The sequence below is a fragment of the Rhinoderma darwinii genome, chromosome 6, assembly GCF_050947455.1.
Source record: "Rhinoderma darwinii isolate aRhiDar2 chromosome 6, aRhiDar2.hap1, whole genome shotgun sequence".
Lineage (NCBI taxonomy): Eukaryota > Metazoa > Chordata > Amphibia > Anura > Rhinodermatidae > Rhinoderma > Rhinoderma darwinii.
Genome location: NC_134692.1, coordinates 9,525,085 through 9,549,911, shown reverse-complemented (window position 1 = coordinate 9,549,911; position 24,827 = coordinate 9,525,085). Strand labels below are relative to the sequence as shown.

The 24,827-nt window shown below is 44.3% G+C and overlaps 1 protein-coding gene across 2 annotated transcripts in view; it reads left to right on the top strand.

Annotated features, from left to right (window-relative positions):
* SMARCAL1 (SNF2 related chromatin remodeling annealing helicase 1) overlaps nt 1-21,749 on the top strand; it is a 28,200-nt gene extending 6,451 nt beyond the window's left edge. For both annotated transcript variants that reach the window (XM_075829091.1, XM_075829090.1), the window contains 13 exons: nt 1,089-1,139; nt 9,111-9,294; nt 10,911-11,061; nt 11,659-11,817; nt 11,904-11,969; nt 13,503-13,643; nt 13,726-13,944; nt 14,943-15,013; nt 16,022-16,124; nt 17,051-17,233; nt 19,029-19,129; nt 20,518-20,614; nt 21,473-21,749. In XM_075829091.1, coding sequence (XP_075685206.1) covers nt 1,089-1,139; nt 9,111-9,294; nt 10,911-11,061; nt 11,659-11,817; nt 11,904-11,969; nt 13,503-13,643; nt 13,726-13,944; nt 14,943-15,013; nt 16,022-16,124; nt 17,051-17,233; nt 19,029-19,129; nt 20,518-20,614; nt 21,473-21,643 — 1,697 coding nt within the window. In that variant the 3' untranslated portion in view covers nt 21,644-21,749. The remainder of the gene's footprint in view (nt 1-1,088; nt 1,140-9,110; nt 9,295-10,910; nt 11,062-11,658; nt 11,818-11,903; nt 11,970-13,502; nt 13,644-13,725; nt 13,945-14,942; nt 15,014-16,021; nt 16,125-17,050; nt 17,234-19,028; nt 19,130-20,517; nt 20,615-21,472) is intronic.
* The last annotated feature ends 3,078 nt before the right edge of the window (nt 21,750-24,827 follow it).

Here is a 24,827-nt window from a genome sequence, read left to right as displayed (position 1 = left end):
AGAAAGCCCCCCCCCTGCAGATCTGTGTAGAGTAATTAGACCCTAGAGCGCATTTCATTGGGGTGAGTCCCCTGCCGCCCCCCTGTGATAGTCGGCCGCTCTTCACAGCTCGGGGAATTAGGATTTTGTCCATGTAAAAGACTTGTCAGGTCTGAGGAATAACGGAAGAACTGCGATGTCTGCAGAAAAGGCAGAAATCTCCGGAGAAAGCGCCAAACAGCCGAGACGTGACCTGAGACGAGGGGTGAAGCTCCGCACTTTACATTGCAGCCGCGTCCTCGTCAGGAGCCGGGTAACGTTGCTGGAGGAGACCTGTCAAGCCAGCGGGAAATTCAGATAAAAAAAAATCCTGCATCTGAATGTCAAGAAGGGCAGCGGCTCCCGAGGAGAAGAGAACGGAAGAAAAGTTATAGGGGTGTCCAGTAAAACACCCCGAAATCCTAGTTATAGGGTTTTCATGTTTTATGGGAAGTCAAGTTAAATGATCATATCCTGAAAAGTTGTATAACTTTCTAATATATATTGTCTCAATTTCCTGGGAGCCCCATAGGAATGGAGCAGTAGTGGGCATGCTCGGCCACTGCTCCATTCATTTTTATGGGGCTCCCAGGAACGGCAAGGTAAGCCCGTTCTCGTTATCGGTGGGGGTCCCAGCAGTCGGACCCCCACTAATCAGATATTTGTCACCGGTCCTGTATATAGGTAAAAAATAATGATTTTGGGAAAACCCCTTTAATCTTAATTGACATAAATCTGGAGGAGCGTACAGTCCTATATGGGGGTGACGTGTCCTCTGGACTGCGCCCAGCTCCGGCAGATACTGTAAGGGTTGACATTACATGTAGGATTAGTGTGTGGTGTCGCAGTTATACCCTGAATTGCCGCCATCTTGCGCTACGTTTTTTGGCCCTTTTGGCTTGTGCAGATTAAATACATTAAAGTGTGTCTTACCTGGACAAGCCTCGCCCAAAAAAAAAAACGCATTGCAGAATGGGTGAAACGGTTGGCACAGGAGCGGTACGCGCAGCCTTATACACTGATGGATTTTATACTTTGTATCCGTTTTTTTATCTTTGATTTCATTACAGACATGAAAAGCCGAAAATGGAGCTTCCTACTGGAGGATTATCAGAAACTGAGTAAGATTCTCTCTAATGTCCCCCTCAAGTCTAATTATTAACCCTCTGTCTTCTCCGAATCCTTACAAACCGTTATTCCAGGAGATGATTTATATTCGGGGAGACTTTGGACGCGTCTCTATTGCAGCTTTTGTCTGATTCGCTGTAAAGTGCACAATTTCTGCTCATGAGGAGATCTGTCCGGATAGTTGTAAATGTCAGGAATTATGGATGGAATGAGACAGCGATTGGAGCTCCTGCCCGTGCCTCTGCTCCTGCCCGTGCCTCTGCTCCTGCCCGTGCCTCTGCTCCTGCCCGTGCCTCTGCTCCTGCCCGTGCCTCTGCTCCTGCCCGTGCCTCTGCTCCTGCCCGTGCCCCTGCTCCTGCCCGTGCCCGTGCCCCTGCTCCTGCCCGTGCCCCTGCTCCTGCCCGTGCCCCTGCCCGTGCCTCTGCTCCTGCCCGTGCCTCTGCTCCTGCCCGTGCCTCTGCTCCTGCCCGTGCCTCTGCCCGTGCCTCTGCCCGTGCCTCTGCTCCTGCCCGTGCCTCTGCTCCTGCCCGTGCCTCTGCCCGTGCCTCTGCTCCTGCCCGTGCCTCTGCCCCTGCCCGTGCTTCTGCCCGTGCCTCTGCCCCTGCCCGTGCCTCTGCTCCTGCCCGTGCCTCTGCTCCTTCCCTTGCCTTTGCTTCAGCATGTGCCACATACATTTCGATTTCTTTCTATTACCTTCTTTGCTTAGATAAGAATTTTTGATTTCAATATGTAAATTAGGTTGGAAGGGCCACTCGGGCGGTCTGATTCAGGCTCTGAGCAGGATTTAGTTCAGGGTCTAAAAATGTTAAAGGAACAATAAACCTAAAAATGATCAAAAGGAAACAGAAGATAGCCGTATCCCCAATGTTTGAGAGTCTTGTAGAAAGAGTACAAAGTGGATAATTTCCTCATGACAGAGTGGACTGAGCATGGTTTCCTATAGCAGGCAGAGCAGTGGGGGAGAGCTCCTGCTGCAGCCAGTTGCCTTACAGAAGTGATCTCCAACCAGTCTCTCTCCAGCTATTGTGAAACTACAACTCCCATCATGCTAGGAGTTTTAACAGCTAAAGAGCCCCTGGTTGGAGGAGACCACGGCCTTACAGCCAGAGACTGGTCTGAGGTTTATGAGGAGGATGGGAATCGCTCTACAGTCGCAGGGAGTCTCTTTACTCCTCTATGAATCCCTATGGCAGAGGTCCGCTATAGGTGCTGACCACAAAACCTTTTTAAATGGAATAAAATGAATATTCTATAGATCTGCTGCAGTGTAAATCTGTTCATTATGGTGGGCATTCCCCTTTAAATAACACCCCGCTGCAGCTCTGAGTCTCCCGCACGCAGACGTCACGGCTTCTGTCCCAGTTACTAAGTAATTTATGAATAATAGTGTCTGGAAAGAACCGTCTATGAAGAGTCCCGTGGGGTCCTGTCGGGTCTGGATAGGGGGGGGGGGCTGTTCCGGAATCACTCATGTATCCCCCTCCCCCTGCACAGTTCATGTCAGGTGAATAGTGAATGTCACTGGCCGACCGGCGTCCAATTAGCTAATTAGCTGCTCACATTCAGAATTGCGCTGCCATAGTGGTGGGAGAATGGTTATAATTGGGGGGAGGGGAGGTGCCGAAAATGTCCTGCTATTCTTCTCAAGGGCAGTGTCAATAGAGTTCTCCCTTAAACGAGCAAAAACTCGTTGGCAGCTTATAATAGTACTGGAGTGATATAAGAGGAGCGGCTGATATCAGTTACATATGATGTAATGTCTCTGGAGGATATAATAGTGCTGGAGTGATATAAGAGGAGCGGCTGATATCAGTCACATATGATGTAATGTCTCTGGAGGATATAATAGTACTGGAGTGATATAAGAGGAGCGGCTGATATCAGTCACATATATGATGTAATGTCTCTGGAGGATATAATAGTACTGGAGTGTTATAAGAGGAGCTGCTGATATCAGTCACATATGATGTAATGTCTCTGGAGGATATAATAGTACTGGAGTGTTATAAGAGGAGCGGCTGTCAGTCACACATATGATGTAATGTCTCTGGAGGATATAATAGTGCTGGAGTGTTATAAGAGGAGCGGCTGATATCAGTCACACATATATGATGTAATGTCTCTGGTGGATATAATAGTACTGGAGTGATATAAGAGGAGCGGCTGATATCAGTCACATATGATGTAATGTCTCTGGAGGATATAATAGTACTGGAGTGTTATAAGAGGAGCGGCTGTCAGTCACACATATGATGTAATGTCTCTGGAGGATATAATAGTGCTGGAGTGTTATAAGAGGAGCGGCTGATATCAGTCACACATATGATGTAATGTCTCTGGAGGGTATAATAGTACTGGAGTGATATAAGAGGAGCGGATGATATCAGTCACACATCTGATGTAATGTCTCTGGAGGATATAATAGTACTGGAGTGATATAAGAGGAGCAGCTGATATCAGTCACACATCTGATGTAATGTCTCTGGAGGATATAATAGTACTGGAGTGTTATAAGAGGAGCGGCTGATATCAGTCACATGATGTAATGTCTCTGGAGGATATAATAGTACTGGAGTGATATAAGAGGAGCGGCTGATATCAGTCACATATGATGTAATGTCTCTGGAGGATATAATAGTGCTGGAGTTATATAAGAGGAGCGGCTGATATCAGTCACACATATGATGTAATGTCTCTGGAGGATATAATAGTGCTGGAGTGATATAAGAGGAGCGGCTGATATCAGTCACATATGATGTAATGTCTCTGGAGGATATAATAGTACTGGAGTGTTATAAGAGGAGCGGCTGATATCAGTCACACATATGATGTAATGTCTCTGGAGGATATAATAGTGCTGGAGCGTTATAAGAGGAGCGGCTGATATCAGTCACACATATGATGTAATGTCTCTGGAGGGTATAATAGTACTGGAGTGATATAAGAGGAGCGGATGATATCAGTCACACATCTGATGTAATGTCTCTGGAGGATATAATAGTACTGGAGTGATATAAGAGGAGCAGCTGATATCAGTCACACATCTGATGTAATGTCTCTGGAGGATATAATAGTACTGGAGTGTTATAAGAGGAGCGGCTGATATCAGTCACATGATGTAATGTCTCTGGAGGATATAATAGTACTGGAGTGATATAAGAGGAGCGGCTGATATCAGTCACATATGATGTAATGTCTCTGGAGGATATAATAGTGCTGGAGTTATATAAGAGGAGCGGCTGATATCAGTCACACATATGATGTAATGTCTCTGGAGGATATAATAGTGCTGGAGTGATATAAGAGGAGCGGCTGATATCAGTCACATATGATGTAATGTCTCTGGAGGATATAATAGTACTGGAGTGTTATAAGAGGAGTGGCTGATATCAGTCACATATGATGTAATGTCTCTGGAGGATATAATAGTACTGGAGTGATATAAGAGGAGCGGCTGATATCAGTCACATATGATGTAATGTCTCTGGAGGATATAATAGTGCTGGAGTGATATAAGAGGAGCGGCTGATATCAGTCACATATGATGTAATGTCTCTGGAGGATATAATAGTGCTGGAGCGTTATAAGAGGAGCGGCTGATATCGGTCACACATGATGTAATGTCTCTGGAGGATATAATAGTGCTGGAGTGATATAAGAGGAGCGGCTGATATCCGTCACATATGATGTAATGTCTCTGGAGGATATAATAGTGCTGGAGCGTTATAAGAGGAGCGGCTGATATCAGTCACACATGATGTAATGTCTCTGGAGGATATAATAGTGCTGGAGCGTTATAAGAGGAGCGGCTGATATCAGTCACACATGATGTAATGTCTCTGGAGGATATAATAGTGCTGGAGCGTTATAAGAGGAGCGGCTGATATCAGTCACACATATGATGTAATGTCTCTGGAGGATATAATAGTGCTGGAGTGATATAAGAGGAGCGGCTGATATCAGTCACATATGATGTAATGTCTCTGGAGGATATAATAGTGCTGGAGTGATATAAGAGGAGCGGCTGATAACAGTCACATATGATGTAATGTCTCTGGAGGATATAATAGTGCTGGAGTGATATAAGAGGAGTGGCTGATATCAGTCACACATATGATGTAATGTCTCTGGAGGATATAATAGTACTGGAGTGATATAAGAGGAGCGGCTGATATCAGTCACATATGATGTAATGTCTCTGGAGGATATAATAGTACTGGAGTGATATAAGAGGAGCGGCTGATATCAGTCACATATATGATGTAATGTCTCTGGAGGATATAATAGTACTGGAGTGTTATAAGAGGAGTGGCTGATATCAGTAACACATATGATGTAATGTCTCTGGAGGATATAATAGTGCTGGAGTGTTATAAGAGGAGTGGCTGATATCAGTAACACATATGATGTAATGTCTCTGGAGGATATAATAGTGCTGGAGTGTTATAAGAGGAGTGGCTGATATCAGTCACACGTATGATGTAATGTCTCTGGAGGATATAATAGTGCTGGAGTGTTATAAGAGGAGCGGCTGATATCAGTCACACATATGATGTAATGTCTCTGGAGGATATAATAGTACTGAAGTGATATAAGAGGAGTGGCTGATATCAGTCACGTATGATGTAATGTCTCTGGAGGATATAATAGTACTGGAGTGTTATAAGAGGAGCGGCTGATATCAGTCACACATATGATGTAATGTCTGGAGGATATAATAGTACTGGAGTGATATAAGAGGAGCGGCTGATATCAGTCACACATATGATGTAATGTCTCTGGAGGATATAATAGTACTGGAGTGATATAAGAGGAGCGGCTGATATCAGTCACATATATGATGTAATGTCTCTGGAGGATATAATAGTACTGGAGTGATATAAGAGGAGCGGCTGATATCAGTCACACATATGATGTAATGTCTCTGGAGGATATAATAGTACTGGAGTGCTATAAGAGGAGCGGCTGATATCAGTCACACATATAATGTAATGTCTCTGGAGGATATAATAGTACTGGAGTGATATAAGAGGAGCGGCTGATATCAGTCACACATATGATGTAATGTCTCTGGAGGATATAATAGTACTGGAGCGTTATAAGAGGAGCGGCTGATATCAGTCACATATATGATGTAATGTCTCTGGAGGATATAATAGTGCTGGAGCGTTATAAGAGGAGCGGCTGATATCAGTCACATATATGATGTAATGTCTGGAGGATATAATAGTACTGGAGTGTTATAAGAGGAGCGGCTGATATCAGTCACACATATGATGTAATGTCTCTGGAGGATATAATAGTACTGGAGTGATATAAGAGGAGCGGCTGATATCAGTCACATATATGATGTAATGTCTCTGGAGGATATAATAGTACTGGAGTGATATAAGAGGAGTGGCTGATATCAGTCACACATATGATGTAATGTCTCTGGAGGATATAATAGTACTGGAGTGTTATAAGAGGAGCGGCTGATATCAGTCACATATGATGTAATGTCTCTGGAGGATATAATAGTACTGGAGTGTTATAAGAGGAGCTGCTGATATCAGTCACACATATGATGTAATGTCTCTGGAGGATATAATAGTGCTGGAGTGATATAAGAGGAGCTGCTGATATCAGTCACATATGATGTAATGTCTCTGGAGGATATAATAGTGCTGGAGTGATATAAGAGGAGCTGCTGATATCAGTCACACATATGATGTAATGTCTCTGGAGGATATAATAGTACTGGAGTGATATAAGAGGAGCGGCTGATATCAGTCACATATATGATGTAATGTCTCAGCACTGGAGATATGTGATATAAAGTTGTGTTTATGGGGGCAGCAAGCTATCTCGTTGATCACGACCCACGTCAGGCCATGTAAGAGGATCCTTAGTAGTAGAATAGTAGAGTCTGCCACAGCTTGAAGTGGCTGATAACAGGTAGCAATAGATTGCTGACTGTAGGAAAGATGAATACAATCTCCCAGATTAACATGTCAGGACAGGAGAGAGATTTATGCTGCTGATGTGTTGTAATCACAGGGGATTGTCTAGACTGGATACATTTGTAGCAAACCCTCAGCTGTGAAAAGTATAAGGTCAGAATGGGTATTTATGCTTTGGATTTAACATTTTCCCATTCACTGGCTGCTAGCAGAGATCTTGGAAATGACGGAAAAGTGAAATAGAAAGTATATTTGAAAGTTCCCCATTTGCCTGTTTTATATGGAGGTGGGGGGGGGGGGCGTCTCCTGTTTGGGACCCTTACATTGTCCGTAGTGGAGATCTGCTGTAGAGAACTGTTGACGTTCCTGCGTTACTCTGACGCACGCTGCTTTCACTTACTGGGGTCCCCAGTGATGATGTAATCTAATTCCCCAGGGACCTGCTGGGTGAGGACAGGTGGTCCCTACATGACCAGTGTGACAGTGACTCTTCCTCTGACGGTGAGCACTTGTATCCTATAGCGCCACCATGTGGTCTTGTAGGGAAATGTCGGGTTTTACTACTTTATGGCTGTGGCTACACAGAGATCGGCAGAGGGACCACCAGTGATGTGATTGTAGCCTAATGAAGCTATAACGTCCCAGAGCTTTACATGTAACAGCTGACTGGTGCTGTCACTCCTCACATGTTCAAGATCTCTGCTTGCTGCAAATGAAAGCCAAAAACTAAAACACAAAAACTCATTTACTAATATTGTGCTGTTATTTTTTTTACGCCATTTGAAGTAAACAAGGTAGTTGGAGTGATTTGCGCCATATTTAACTGTGCTCGCCTCCTTATAAATTTGGTACATTTTAACCTGTCTAAGAATCCGGAAATAAAATCTGAGCAGCCGACCGGAGGATTCCACACAAATTGACACCAATTCTACTTATTCTACATTATAAATCTGGCTGTAACTGCACTTTCAGAAACTTTTGATTTGTCATTGAGACATATGAGAAGTTTGGATCGGTGGGGTCCGGGTACTGAGACCCCCATCGTTGCTGAAATGAAGATGCAGAGTGCCGTGCACCATCGGCTGTGATTGGCGCTCCGTGTTAGGTTATGTTCACACCCTGTGTTTACACCTGTTTTTCGGTGCGTAAACGCCTCGAGAAACGCCTGAAAAAAACGGTAGCTGAACGCCTGCAAACATCTGCCCATTGATTTCAATGGAAAAAACAGCATTTGTTCAGAAGATTTCCCCGGAGTGCTTCTTTAACTACGTTTTCTTTGGAGACTACACCTACTTTTTCTTGTCTCTTTAAAGGTTTGGCAAACGGCAAAGAAAAATCGCATATCTTACCGCTAAAATGTTGCACGTCCTCATTTGCGTGAACTTCTTTATAAATGAGGGCCAATATCTAACTGGAGTTAGCCATAGCCTGCAGCCACCACTAGGGGGAGCTCAGGAGTTACTAAAGTTTTTTTTGTTTGTTTTTGAGTTCAATGGGAGCTGTATGAATATGTATGCAGTGAGCTCCCCCTAGTGGTGGCTGCAGGAAGTCAGCGGTTTGGCTGCGTGAAGGCTATCAGAGGATCTGGAGCTCTTTATCAGAAATATTGAGCTTCAATTTCTATAGGTATTTTGGAGGTCCACATTAAGTTCTGACAGGCTTTCTGCTCTTTCCTTGCCCTGATTTCAGTGCCACTTTGCCCTTGAGATGAAGACCAGATTGATTTGAGACAGACTGGTTGCTAGGGATGAGCTGCCTGACAACTTAACTTAGAAAGCTGTGGTTGTCAGGTAGTGTATCAATAGCAACCAGTCTGTCAGACATGACTCCACTGCTCATATTGAAGCTGGATTGACACTTTGAGATGGGCAATAGCAGCTTGGCGGCAGTCGCACAGTGCCAGTCCCCATCTCAGGCTGTTTGTCAGATTTGTCTGAAATAAATATTCGATGGAGAACCCCTTAAATGTCAATGTTTGTTGCCTAGTCCTGTTGATGGATCTTCTCATGTGATTCCTTGCAGTGGAAGCGTTACAGAAAATACAGCAAGTGGAGGTTGAGCCCCTCCCCAGACCCGTGGTCCAAGCCTTTGCCTCTCAGTTTGAGAAAACGTCTGTAAGTCGCCCTGAGATCCTGGACGTGGACCTGTCTGCAGTGGATGCAAAGCTCGTCAGCAGCCTGATGCCATTCCAGAGGGAGGGGGTGGGGTAAGTGTCCGTCAGCTGTCAGTATACCCACTGTGGGACCCACCAGTAGGTAGCATTGTAATCGTCATGCCAGTGCAGGGCACTGATAGTTGTTTAGAGGATAATTCTGGGCAAAATGGAAAATTCAGTTTTGCTTGGATTTTGTATCAAAATCTAATAATCATGTTCACTACAAAGACTGCTGGGAATCCAGAGTTTTACAAGTCCTGTGTGGTTAGAAGATTATCCTGCAATGATAAACCGCTCTGCAGTGGAGGCTGCACTTGGCTGTAGCTCCGCAGTGGTCAGGCTGATGACCGTGGCTCCGCAGTGGTCAGGTTCATGACCGAGACTCCGCAGTGGTCAGGCTGATGACCGTCGTGGCTCCGCAGTGGTCAGGCTGATGAACTTGGCTCCGCAGTGGTCAGGCTGATGACCGCACTGGTCCGGCTGATGACCGCACTGGTCCGGCTGATGACCGCACTGGTCCGGCTGATGACCGCAGTGGTCAGGCTGATGACCGCCGTGGCTCCGCAGTGGTCAGGCTGATGACCGCCGTGGCTCCGCAGTGGTCAGGCTGATGACCGCCGTGGCTCCGCAGTGGTCAGGCTGATGACCGCCGTGGCTCCGCAGTGGTCAGGCTGATGACCGCCGTGGCTCCGCAGTGGTCAGGCTGATGACCGCCGCGGCTCCGCAGTGGTCAGGGTGATGACCGCCACGGCTCCGCAGTGGTCCGGCTGATGACCGAGGCTCCGCTGACGCTTTCTTGACTGTCTGTGAATGCCACGTCTGCATCTGCTGGAGATTAATATGGCATCCCAGTCCCACGCAGCCTCTTTAACCCTTTCGCTATTGTAATAATTTTTACACTTTTGACACAATTAAAACCTGAATGATGAAATTAAAAAATCACATTACACCCTCACACCCATATATTTTATGACCGCAGTCGCCTTCCACATTGTAAAAATGCCACCTAACACTTTACACTCGTGGCACCTTCATGCAATTTTGCATCAAAGTGTAACGTTGTAAAATATACATAAAAAGTCATGTTTGTGGTTAAAAGTCTTAGGACCGGTTCTCATCAGCGTCTGCCTTCCGTTTTTGCTTTATGTTCCTCTGTTCTGTCAGAGGGGCCGATGAACGGAAAGACAAACGGAAAGTATTGTTTCCGTTTGCAATGCCATTGACTTCAGTGGTATTTTTATGGCTTCCGTTTGCATCCGTTCCGCTAGGTTTCTGTTTTCTTCACGGAAACAATAGCGTACCGATACTTTCCGTTTGTCTTTCCGTTCATCGGTCCCTCTGACAGAACAGATGAACGTAAATCAGAAACGGAAGGCAGACGCTGATGAGAACCGGTCCTAAGACTTTTACATGACACCTATGTCTGCATATGGATATCTTCACGTAATCACCACAACTGTAGGGACCAAAAATCTCCCCGATCCGGATGCTGGTAAACATTTATAAATGTTACCATAATCTTAGTTTAAGTCCTTATATTCGAGCCGCGGCGAGCGTTTAAAGTCATGACGTATTAAATACACCCTTGGCAGTGAAAGGGTTAGTTAAGCTGAGTGCATTGCAGTGGATGGTGTGACTGCGACCCAACTCTTCTCACTCGTTTCCAGCTTTGCCATCTCTCGGGAGGGTCGGCTGCTCCTGGCTGATGACATGGGCCTGGGGAAGACCATCCAGGCCATCTGCATCGCCGCTTATTACAGGAAAGAGTGGCCGCTGCTCGTGGTGGCTCCATCGTCTGTCAGGTTCACGTGGGCCGAGGTATAGGGGACTCTGTCAGCCCGGGAAGAACTTGTTGTCCTGACATCATGTGTTGTCAGGATAATATCCATGTGACGTGTATATGGGCGACATGACTGTGTGCGATCTCTGCAGCAGCTCTGTGTCCAGCCTGTGAATGAGGCAGCTTTATATCAACCTTTCTCAGCAGGAACTCCTACAGTCTATCTATCTATCTGTCTATCTGTCTATCTGTCTGTCTGTCTGTCTGTCCATCTCATATCTATCTATCTATCTGTCTATCTGTCTGTCTGTCTGTCTGTCTGTCCATCTCATATCTATCTATCTATCTCATATCTATCTATCTATCTATCTATCTATCTATCTATCTATCTATCTATCTATCTATCTATCTATCTATCTATCTCATATCTATCTATCTATCTATCTCATATCTATCTATCTATCTATCTATCTATCTATCTATCTCATATCTATCTATCTATCTATCTCATATCTATCTATCTATCTATCTCATATCTATCTCTCATATAAATAACAAAAATGACCCTAGTTCCTCTGCTTTGTGATGTCTTACCTCTGTATTGATGGTCCCCCCCCCCCCCCCTTCATATTTAGGCTTTCCACAGGTGGCTGCCGTCCATCAGGTCAGATAGCATCAACGTCATAGTCACCGGTCGTGACAGCCAGTCCGCCAGCCTCATCAACATCGTCACCTTCGACCTCCTCGGGAAGATGGACAAAACCATCACCTCCAATTTCAAAGTCATTATTATAGTGAGTTCTGGTCACTCCGGACTCTTCTGATGTTTTCTGATATTTTTTCCTCTATGAATCACTTATTCTTCTTTTTTCCTTTTAAGGATGAATCTCATTTTCTGAAGAACGTGAAGACGGCCAGATGTAAGTCCGCCATGCCCCTGCTAAAGGTACAGACCGCGACAACCTGCTTATAAAACGCGCTGATATAGTAAATGTGCAGGACTTGAAGGTCGCTGCTCGTCACAAAACTTCCCTTCTTTTTAAAGTGGTTTTCCCATGAAGGACATTTCTGACATATCCACAGGATCCGCAGGATGTCATAAATGTCAGATAGATGAGGGTCCCACCTCTGGAACCCGCACCTATCTCTAGAACGGGGCCCCTATACCGCTTTATGGCTTTTTGTGCTCACGCTGCCTCCCGGCCACTTACTGATTACATGGTCGGGGGTTACGGAAACAGCGGTTTAAGGGCCCCGTTCTAGAGATCGAGGTGGGACCCGCATCTATCTGACATTTATGACCTATCCTGTGGAGATGTCATAAATGTTCCTCATGGAAAAATCCCTTTAAGTATTCATGAATGTTACAATCCAGCTACTAAGAGGGCGGAGCTTTGACAACCCTCATTTACTTTCATAAAAAGGAGTGTGGTTATTGGTTACAGGATTGTCCATTCATGTCAATAAAGCGCAATCATTGAATAGTGAAAAGTTCTGCAACTTTTAACTATATTTTGTGTCAGTATCTTTTAAGATCTCTGCTTGCTATCAGTGAATGGGAATATTTTTGTTTACATTCTGCTGCTGAAAACCCTACCCAGACTTATTCTTGCTCATACAGCAATCCCCCGTGTACTGAAAGCAGCGGCAGAATAAATCTCTCTCATGTCATGCGTGCCGAGGAGATGGCCTTTACCCACACTGATCCTTCTCACAGCTGAGAGTTGCTAAAATTAGTTGGAACAAGAGTTGCATATTGGAACAAGAATATTTCCATTCACTAACGGCAAGTCTTTAAAATGGTGAGAAAATGAAATGCAATGTATCTGAGACCGTTGCAGAACTTTTCGTTATACAAGGAGTAAACTTGATTTACAACAAACCCTTCATTAACACCTGATTAAAGATTTAAAGGGATTGTCTGCTCATATGTGTTATTGGGGCATAAGAATGCAAAAAAACCTATCATTCAGAAGCAAGAAAACGCTCTCCAGCGCCTCCTATAGGTGACTACCGTGTCTTTCAATGTCCTACCTTTAATAGAGCCTTGAAACCTGGCTGGGATTATTAACTAAACCATAGACACATCTATAGACAGCAGTGTTTCGGAGTTGTTGCTCCTCATCAGTACAGAGTAGGGTTCTGGTTGGCTGAGTGAGATACAAGGGTCAGACATAGGTGGCCTTCGAGAGAGCGTATTCTTCCTATTGGAGGAGAGCTATTTTGCAAACTTTTGTCCGTCACACGTGCTGAACGTATCCATAGAACGTGTCCCACACATCGGTGTATGTCAAGTGCAATACCATTTTCTTTCAAACCTATACCATATGGTAATGGAAGTCAATGGGTGACGTATGCCTATATAGTGGTATACGCTGCAGGCGTCTGTCGGGGAATAACCCCCTTTAAATAGAGATGTGAACCGAGCCTCAATAATGAAATATCTGACAAATCAACACGAGCTTCTTGTTTGTCACAGAGTGCGAAGCGAGTCATCCTGCTGTCCGGCACGCCTGCCATGTCCCGGCCAGCGGAGCTGTACACCCAGATCGCCGCCGTTAGACCCAGCTTTTTCCCGCGTTTCCATGACTTTGGGGCCCGTTACTGCGATGCTAAGCAGGTGAGCGTCACGTGACCTCCTAAAAGTGATGATATCCGTAAATGAAAATTAAAAAAAAAATCAACGTTCTTCTCCTATGCAGATGCCATGGGGATGGGATTACTCTGGTTCCTCTAACATGAATGAGCTGAAACTTCTTCTGGAAGAATCCATAATGATTAGACGACTCAAATCTGACGTTCTCTCCCAATTGCCCGCTAAACAGCGCAAAATGGTGGTCATTGCCCCTGAAGGAATCAACGCAAAGACAAAAGCAGCGCTAGCAGCGGCCGCTAAGGAAATGGCACAAGGCTTCAAAAGCGTGAGTCACGGCTTATACACCAAACATCCAATAAATGTGCGGTACATTATAACAAATACCTATGCAGACCTATATGTCTCCATGGTAACAGACTACAAACAAGCCTTGTGTAGTCTGATCCTACAGTCATGTATTACTGTCTTCTATCTGTCCACTACTTCTTAGTCACAAACATTTTGTAGGTTAGGAAGAAGCAGCGGGCAGACGTATGAGTAGGGAGTATGACTGCAGGATCAGACTGCACAGGGCTTGTCTATAGTCTGTAACCATAGTGATGCATAGATCTGTCTAGGAGATGTATACTCAAAACGATAGGATTTTTTATTTTAGATGCATCCAAGCAATACAAAAAGTGTTTCAATGGCGGACACACCCTTTAAGTGTTCACTCTTAAGATCAGATATTACATTAAAATTCTGATAAACCAGCATCTGTGGGACGGCCGGGCTGCTATATAATCAGATAGGGCCGCATAGGAGACCTGACAGATCCTCTTTAACATCATCATCAACACTTTGGAGCTCTCAAGTTTTTTTTAATCTTTTTCGTGCCTCAAAAGGGACCAGGGCCCCTGCATCCGGTGACCTGAAGTTCTGTACTATCCAGAATATCCCAAATAATGTGACATGGGATTATTTTTGTGCCATGCCGGATTATCAGTCTTTCTGGACAGAAGGCAGAGCTAGTGGATATTGTAACTGTAAACGCCACCATCATTTCTAGCTCACAGTGTAGCCTGCAGTTCTGAATGCTTCTTCCCGGATTTCTGAGTCGGCAGGACTCCCCCCCCCCCCCTTTCTCAGGACAGTTGACCTTTAAGAGTCATAGATGACACAATGCAGGAAATGAACTGATCTCTTATTTGCTGGGCCGCTGTCTGTTCTGAGTCTTATGTCTTTGATAGTGAACCCCAGTAAAAAAAAAAAAATTTTTAAATAAATATACTCCAGTACCGCGGCGCACCAATAACGTCTGATAAATGTTTCCTATTACAACAGAAAGTTCAAGAGAAAGAAGCTCTTCTGCTATTCTACAACAGAACAGCGGAGGCCAAGATCCGATGTGTTATGTGAGTTCCAAGGATCGGATATCTGAGGGGGGTTTTAACACAACTTAAGACGTAATTTTACAATATATATCTACATGAAAAGTTCCCTCATTGTGTACATACATTACATAACTTATCCTGTACTGATCCTGAGTTACATCCTTTATTATACTCCAGAGCTGCACTCACTATTCTGCTTGTGGAGTCACTGTGTACATACATTACATTACTTATCCTGTACTGATCCTGAGTTATATCCTGTATTCTACTCCAGAGCTGCACTCACTATTCTGCTGGTGCAGTCACTGTGTACATATATTACATTACTTATCCTGTACTGATCCTGAGTTACATCCTGTATTATACTCCAGAGCTGCACTCACTATTCTGCTGGTGCAGTCACTGTGTACATACATTACATTACTTATCCTGTACTGATCCTGAGTTACATCCTGTATTATACTCCAGAGCTGCGCTCACTATTCTGCTGGTGAAGTCACTGTGTACATACATTACATTACTTATCTTGTACTGATCCTGAGTTACATCCTGTATTATACTCCAGAGCTGCACTCACTATTCTGCTGGTGGAGTCACTGTGTACATACATTACATTACTTATCTTATACTGATCCTGAGTTACATCCTGTATTATACTCCAGAGCAGCACTCACTATTCTGCAGGTGGAGTCACTGTGTACATACATTACATTACTTATCCAGTACAGGATAAGTAATGTAATGTATTTACACAGTGACTTGACTTTATATGTAGTTTATTTCTATATGTAAACTGTAACACGTCTTGTGTCTGTAGTAAGGCATCACCTTCTATTGGAACGCTTGCACTTATAAAGAGAACCTTTTTAATGATGATTCTGGGTAATTGCTGTTCAGAAATCTCTCTGATCTGCTACATGTTAATTAGATGGATATATTATGTGTAGTGGAGTCCGGTGGAGAATCCTGTAAATCGCTGCTGTATAGAAGGGATATTGATAATAATTCATACACTTTGGACATTTGCAGAGAATACATCCTGGATCTGCTGGAGAGCGGGCGAGAGAAGTTCCTGGTGTTCGCCCATCACAGGCTCGTCCTGGACAATGTTTGTGAAGAGCTGGGAAAAAAGGTGACATGAGTCTGACGTCCAATGGGGGGAGCTGTAATCCGAAGAAATATCCTCACCGTCTCGCCCCCCTAGTGACTATTAGCAGCTCGCGCAAAAGGGTTTCCACCTTAAAAGACTTGTACATAAATCTGGTTAAAGTGACAGGAGATAAAGAAATGAGTGGTTTTCGGTCTTGCTCTCCTTCTCTGCCCTCCGTGCAGTGACAATTCGGCCTTGAGCTGGAAACCCGACTAATCCTACACAGACTGGTTGCTAGGGACTTCCCCATAGAGAAGACTGGTTGTTAGGACCAGACCCAGCTGTCCGGCTTAAAGGGGTTTTCCAGGGATACAGAATGTTTGTACTAGAACACTGTCCAAATTTAATAAACTTCCTAATATGCATTGTGTCAAAAACAGTAACACGTTTGTTCTTATTGCCCCCACCTCTGGCCGGCCGGAAGTCCTGCCTTTCATTCTAGTGTTTTTTTTGCTTCGGCGCGCTCATGCTCGAGCGTTATTCTGCAGACAGACCCGCGTCGATACGTCACTGAGTGTAGACAAAGGTCTGTCATTGAAGCAAAATCAAAGAATGAACGGCGCGAGAATGGAGGAGGCTGTGGACCAATAGGATGCCTCAATTCCGGGACTTCTGACGTATACCCGGGTTTTACTCATCCCATTGGTCCACAGCCTCCTCAATGCCCGTCCCGTTCATTCCTTGATTATACTTCAATGCCAGCCCCATTTTCTTTGTGTTGCTTAATATAACTCAGTGCTCGTGCTCTGCCCGCCGCAAAAATGATGTCTCCTTGGAAAACCCCTGTCCTGTGCCGGCTGCAGAAAAGTGTTCGAGCAGCCGGGTAACGTGAAGCCCCCCGTCTCAGCCCGTGATATTAATCAGGTTTTTGTTTGCATGATACCGAGAGCCATTTTTCTTTGCTGTAGAACGTGGGATTTATCCGTATTGATGGAAGCACGTCCTCCGCCGATCGCCAGTCACTCTGCCAGAAATTCCAGTTTTCGGAGAAGACCTGTATCGCTGTGTTGTCTATCACGGCCGCCAACATGGGCCTGACCCTTTCCTCGGCAGACTTGGTGGTGTTTGCAGAGTTGTTTTGGAACCCGGGGGTGAGTGTTATCGTCCTATATTCTTGTATAGAGGCTGAAGAGGGAAGACGTGCTCAATGTCTGCGTATGAGGCGGCCGGAGAATCTCACTTTATTACTTAATAAGAAGAGACTCCTGAGTCTGCCATTCTAGTCCACAGTTACGATGTCTTCTCCGTGCAGAACATTTATGACTCCAATTGAATATTCTATAAACGTCTGATTGGTGGTGCTCCAACCACTCCGACCCCCTCCAATCCTAAGAACTCTATGGGAGACGACTGTTTCCATATTTCCCATAGACTATAAAGGAGAATGACTGTGAATGTGTCCAACTCTCTCCTGGAAAGGGGAACCAGACACCGTCCTTCTCAGCATCTGCCCCCACAACCCAAAAAACGGAGTTTTGCCTAAGATATTGGAGCTCTTCCCCCTCTGCTGCTTGATCCATCCTTTGGCTGGACACCCTCCTTTCCCCATTGTACTGTACCTGATACTCCCTGATCCATGGCTCGCTTCTAAAGATCCGCTGTCTTTGACTGAAGGCCCCATTCTGAAAATCTACAACCGTTGTCTTTTAGGGGTGGGCATAGCTCGTTATTCGAGACAACATTTTTTTTTTTGCATTTTGGACAGAATTTGCCTTAAAAACTACAGGCCAAATAAAGTCAAATGTTTGTCCTTGGGGGCGTCTGTAAAACCTGTACCGCGGCGGTTGTGCCGGGAACAGAAGAGGAGGTCCGTTACATCAGCGACTTCCAGGAATTGTGGCTGCGTAATTTCAAGTCTGTATTCGCTGTGACACCGAACCAATCAGAAGTGTTGTACTAAATTACACTCCTCGTTTCCTCTTCACCTGCCTGAAGGGTGCGAGGGTGTCGTGTTCTCTCCCGTTAATCCAGTTTAAAGTAGTTCCAAGATTTTTACCATTTACAAAATCCCGTCCCCATGTAACCCACACATTTCTGGTAGCGGCAGCTCCGCTTAGTCGTGAATACTTTTAGGGACGGACATTTTTTTTAAATATCATCAAATAATGTTAAGTCCTCGAGTCGTCGACTTCTGTCTGATTCGATTAAGGTTCAATTTTTTTATATCTGTTTGGAAAAAGTTGAGTGACCAGCAATGTGGCGGCCCTGACAGCTCATGCTATCCAGCTGTAACAGACTCCTGAACGGTAACTCTACCTGGTTTTACAGTGATACAGCCCACATTCCTGCATAACTTGCCATTCAGGGGTATAGGAAAGCTGGGTAACAACACCTTTGTGAGTAACAATGGCAGCCCTATTGGTTGTCATCCAGGTTTCCAGGAAACCGATATAACTACAGAGAACAACTTGAGGGTTTTGCTTCTTCTGGATCAACATTACATGAATATGATACATTGTATCTGGAGGATTCTTGTCAATATTACCATGTTATGAGTTGGGCCGTGCGCAATAGATAGAGATCAGTCCATGATTGGGTGGAAATATTGCCGAACCAATCGTTTTGAACGGTCGGTCGGATGTTGGATTCTTCGTCTGGAATGGATTTTGTAGGGATTAAAGGAATTGTTCTGTATCTTGTTATGAGGAGTGTTCTCTCTGCTTCTGGCTTCCTGATATTCCAGATTATTTTACAGTTCTATGTGTGAAATAGGTGCTGGACTATTAGAATTTCTGGATTATCAGATGCCAGATTAAAAAAACGGTATACTCTATTCCGAGCTTTCCTGTTGTATCGCTGCTTGAAAAGAGCCTGTATGGGAATATGGGAAAGTAATGTCTTAGACTTGGTGCTGATTATTGTTCTTTTTATATATACTCATTGTAGGTTTTGATTCAAGCAGAAGATCGGGTCCACAGAATAGGACAGACGAGCTCCGTGAATATTCATTACCTGGTAGCAAAAGGAACAGCTGACGACTACTTGTGGTAAAAACTTGTGCTAGAAACAAAAGTTAAATAATTAATGGAAAAATGAATAAGAATATTTCTCGTGTTTCAATAACTTTTCGTCTTGAAGAGGATCCGCCACAAGGTTTCACTATACAAACTCCATACAATATTAAATAGATCTCTTAGACCTGATGAGGCTGGTGTACTTACTTTGAAAATTGATGTTTTCCCGCCTGAAATAAAAATTGAGAGAGAGATTGAGATAGCTCATTAGTCCAAGTATAGTCACACGTGCTCCGCACAAGCTTCAGTCTCCATGAGTGTCGCACATTCTCAGTACAAGCTGCAGTCTCCATGAGTGTCACACATTCTCAGTACAAGCTGCAGTCTCCATGAGTGTCACACATGCTCAGTACAAGCTGCAGTCTCCATGAGTGTCACACATGCTCAGTACAAGCTGCAGTCTCCATGAGTGTCACACATGCTCAGTACAAGCTGCAGTCTCCATGAGTGTCACACGTGCTCAGCACAAGCTGCAGTCTCCATGAGTGTCACACATTCTCAGTACAAGCTGCAGTCTCCATGAGTGTCACACGTGCTCAGCACAAGCTGCAGTCTCCATGAGTGTCACACGTGCTCAGTACAAGCTGCAGTCTCCATGAGTGTCACACATGCTCAGTACAAGCTTCAAGTCTCCATGAGTGTCACACATGCTCAGTACAAGCCTCAGTCTCCATGAGTGTCACACGTGCTCCGTACAAGCTGCAGTCTCCATGAGTGTCACACGTGCTCAGTACAAGCTGCAGTCTCCATGAGTGTCACACATGCTCAGTACAAGCTTCAAGTCTCCATGAGTGTCACACATGCTCAGTACAAGCCTCAGTCTCCATGAGTGTCACACGTGCTCCGTACAAGCTGCAGTCTCCATGAGTGTCACACATGCTCAGTACAAGCTGCAGTCTCCATGAGTGTCACACGTGCTCAGCACAAGCTGCAGTCTCCATGAGTGTCACACATGCTCAGTACAAGCTGCAGTCTCCATGAGTGTCACACATGCTCCGTATAAGCTGCAGTCACCATGAGTGTCACACATGCCCAGTACAAGCTTCAAGTCTCCATGAGTGTCACACATGCTCAGTACAAGCTGCAGTCTCCCTGGCTCTCGCACATGCTCAGTATAAGCTGCAGTCACCATGAGTGTCACACATGCTCAGTATAAGCTTATTATACAGCTGTTCTCACGTGGATTTTTAAAGTAGGTACACCAGCTTTATCAGGTCTAAGCGATCTATTCAAAAATGTATGCAGTTTGTATTGTGAAATCTGGTGATAAATCCTCTTTAATTCACGTCATCGCTACTCCTAATACTTCTGACCCGCTGCTGCTGTAAACTGGTCTCCTGTGTTTCATTGCTTTTTAACAGGCCTATGATTCAGGAAAAGATCAAGGTCTTGGGCCAGGCGGGTTTGTCAGAGACAAATTTTTCAGAAACAACAGAATCTGCTGACTTCTTCTATAAGGTACGAGGTGGCAATTATAACTAAAGAGCTGACATCTATACATCACAATACGATCCATGGGGGATCTGTTATGGTCTTTTTGGGCTTTATTTTGCTTTTGTTTTCTTTACTTCCATTGGCTAATAATGGGTCTGTCAGGTTTCCCTTAGCTATTTTTGTTTTTGTACTGGATAGAATAGCGCAGGAAGTGAAGAAACCTGATGGAAAAGTTCTTGGGCTGTGTTCACATGTGTGTTGGAGGCTTCATCCGGAGCGACCGTTGTAGATTCCGTGATATTTGCACGTCCCTATTCTTCCTGTCAAAATGAAGTATACCACCATTGAACCCAATGGACCTCATTATATACCAATGGGATCCGTTGTGTGCCGGTTGTATCCATTGTGTGACTGATACGGCTCTGCGTCGTGGTGTCCGGTTAGAACGCAAAGCCCGAGGCAGATGTGAACGGAGCCTTAGACGGATATTCGATGGATACATTGATATGAGAGATGGTATGTGTTTTGCACAACTCACGTAGTTTGGAACGGCAGGACCAGGTGCCCTATCAAAACTAGTACTAGTGGGCACAAAGGACCAGTCAAGGGAGACACAAAGATTTACCCACATCCACTATTTTCTGACCATTTACTGTACTTTGGACGAGTTTTTTGGATTGTTGTTTAGCGAGATTACAGCAGTAACTGTGTGCTTCCAGACTATTGGACTAAAGAGCAAGCAAGAATCCAAACTTCAATATAATCAGCCCGGCAGCTGACAGTCACGTGAGGCCCTATGCCAGCGTTCCCGGCGGCTGGTGACCACGCCTGTAAATTGAGCCTATTCTAATGTAATATTTCTCTCCTTCATCTTTGCTGAAGGACCCAAAACAGAAGACCATATATGACCTTTTCCAGAGGTCGTTCTCGGAGGCCGGACCGGCACATGAGGCGGATGAGGCGGATGAGGCGCTCTTACTGGAGGCCTGTGAAGAGTTTGACCAGGAAATCCCAGAAGGAAATCTGTGCAAGAAAAGGAAAATCGATGAATAATTCTGAAACTCAACGAACATGTATAGTTTTTAATGTACAGCGTTGTGTGGAATTTTTTTTGTCTACTTCATTAATAATATGTAAAAATTAAAGAAACATAATACAACGTGTATATCCTCATTTACATTTTACTAAGTAGTGTCAAGTCCATAACATTACAAATAACAGATATGTCCACCTCTGGTCACCATTTTCCATGTTACATATAAAATTAATATTCATAAAAAGTAGAGTCACTGTGTACATACATTACATTATTATCCTGTACTGATCCTGAGTTATATCCTGTATTATACCCCAGAGCTGCACTCACTATTCTGCTGGAGTCACTGTGTACATACATACATTACTTATCCTGTACTGATCCTGAGTTACATCCTGTATTATACTCCAGAGCTGCACTCACTATTCTGCTGGAGTCACTGTGTACATACATACATTACTTATCCTGTACTGATCCTGAGTTACATCCTGTATTATACTCCAGAGCTGCACTCACTATTCTCCTGGTGGAGTCACTGTGTACATACATGACATTACTTATCCTGTACTGATCCTGAGTTATATCCTGTATTATACTCCAGAGCTGCACTCACTATTCTGCTGGTGGAGTCACTGTGTACATACATTACTTATCCTGTACTGATCCTGAGTTACATCCTGTATTATACTCCAGAGCTGCACTCACTATTGTGCTGGTGGAGTCACTGTGTACATACATGACATTACTTATCCTGTACTGATCCTGAGTTACATCCTGTATTATACTCCAGAGCTGCACTCACTATTCTGCTGGTGGAGTCACTGTGTACATACATTACATTACTTATCCTGTACTGATCCTGAGTTACATCCTGTATTATACTCCAGAGCGGCACTCACTATTCTGCTGGTGAAATCACTGTGTACATACATTACATTACTTATCCTGTACTGATCCTGAGTTACATCCTGTATTATACTCCAGAGCTGCACTCACTATTCTGCTGGTGCAGTCACTGTGTACATACATTACATTACTTATCCTGTACTGATCCTGAGTTACATCCTGTATTATACTCCAGAGCTGCACTCACTATTCTGCTGGTGCAGTCACTGTGTACATACATTACATTACTTATCCTGTACTGATCCTGAGTTACATCCTGTATTATACTCCAGAGCTGCACTCACTATTCTGCTGGTGAAGTCACTGTGTACATACATTACTTATCTTGTACTGATCCTGAGTTACATCCTGTATTATACTCCAGAGCTGCACTCACTATTCTGCTGGTGAAGTCACTGTGTACATACATTACATTACTTATCTTGTACTGATCCTGAGTTACATCCTGTATTATACTCCAGAGCTGCACTCACTATTCTGCTGGTGCAGTCACTGTGTACATACATTACAATACTTATCCTGTACTGATCCTGAGTTACATCCTGTATTATACTCCAGAGCTGCACTCACTATTCTGCTGGTGAAGTCACTGTGTACATACATTACATTACTTATCCTGTACTGATCCTGAGTTACATCCTGTATTATACTCCAGAGCTGCACTCACTATTCTGCTGGTGGAGTCACTGAGTACATACATCACTTATCCTGTACTGATCCTGAGTTACATCCTGTATTATACTCCAGAGCTGCCCTCACTATTCTGCTGGTGGAGTCACTGTGTACATACATTACATCACTTATCCTGTACTGATCCTGAGTTATATCCTGTATTATACTCCAGAGCTGCACTCACTATTCTGCTGGTGAAGTCACTGTGTACATACATTACATTACTTATCCTGTACTGATCCTGAGTTACATCCTGTATTATACTCCAGAGCTGCACTCACTATTCTGCTGGTGGAGTCACTGTGTACATACATTACATTACTTATCCTGTACTGATCCTGAGTTACATCCTGTATTATACTCCAGAGCTGCACTCACTATTCTGCTGGTGGAGTCACTGTGTACATACATTACATTACTTATCCTGTACTGATACTGAGTTACATCCTGTATTATACTCCAGAGCTGCACTCACTTCTGCTGGTGGAGTCACTGAGTACATACATCACTTATCCTGTACTGATCCTGAGTTACATCCTGTATTATACTCCAGAGCTGCACTCACTATTCTGCTGGTGCAGTCATTGTGTACATACATTACATTACTTATCCTGTACTGATCCTGAGTTACATCCTGTATTATACTCCAGAGCTGCATTCACTTCTGCTGGTGGAGTCACTGAGTACATACATCACTTATCCTGTACTGATCCTGAGTTACATCCTGTATTATACTCCAGAGCTGCACTCACTATTCTGCTGGTGCAGTCACTGTGTACATACATTACATTACTTATCCTGTACTGATCCTGAGTTATATCCTGTATTATACTCCAGAGCTGCACTCACTATTCTGCTGGTGCAGTCACTGTGTACATACATTACATTACTTATCCTGTACTGATCCTGAGTTACATCCTGTATTATACTCCAGAGCTGCACTCACTATTCTGCTGGTGAAGTCACTGTGTACATACATTACATTACTTATCCTGTACTGATCCTGAGTTACATCCTGTATTATACTCCAGAGCGGCACTCACTATTCTGCTGGTGGAGTCACTGTGTACATACATTACATTACTTATCCTGTACTGATCCTGCGTTACATCCTGTATTATACTCCAGAGCTGTATTCGTTGACGGGGTCAGATCTGGTGTCCGAATACGTTTTGGGATGTGATGAAGGGGGTGTCATGTACAATGTGCAAATCAAATGCTGCGGTTTGGGGATGAATGTAAAGGTGTGCAGCTTTATACGCCACATGTCAGAGTTGACACGTATGCTTATTGATTGCGTTAATCTGAGGTGTGGATCTGGATTAAAGGCTTTATAAAAATGTTAACTGTTAGGCCACATACACACATTGCGTATTTCATGTGGACTGGCCGTGCGGATTTCCCTGCGGTAGCAGCGAAGTTAATTTTTTGCATCAAATTATGCAGCGTGTGTACGTAGCCCAACTATATATGAGGTCTGTCTGAGATCAGTGTTGCGGATGACATTTCTCAGCTCTTCACCTGCAGCATCCCCCGCGTCCACCACCGCACGGACCCCTTTCTATATATAATATCCTTGTATTAGGACTTTGGATGAATCTTGGAGCTGCACAGTCCTAGAAA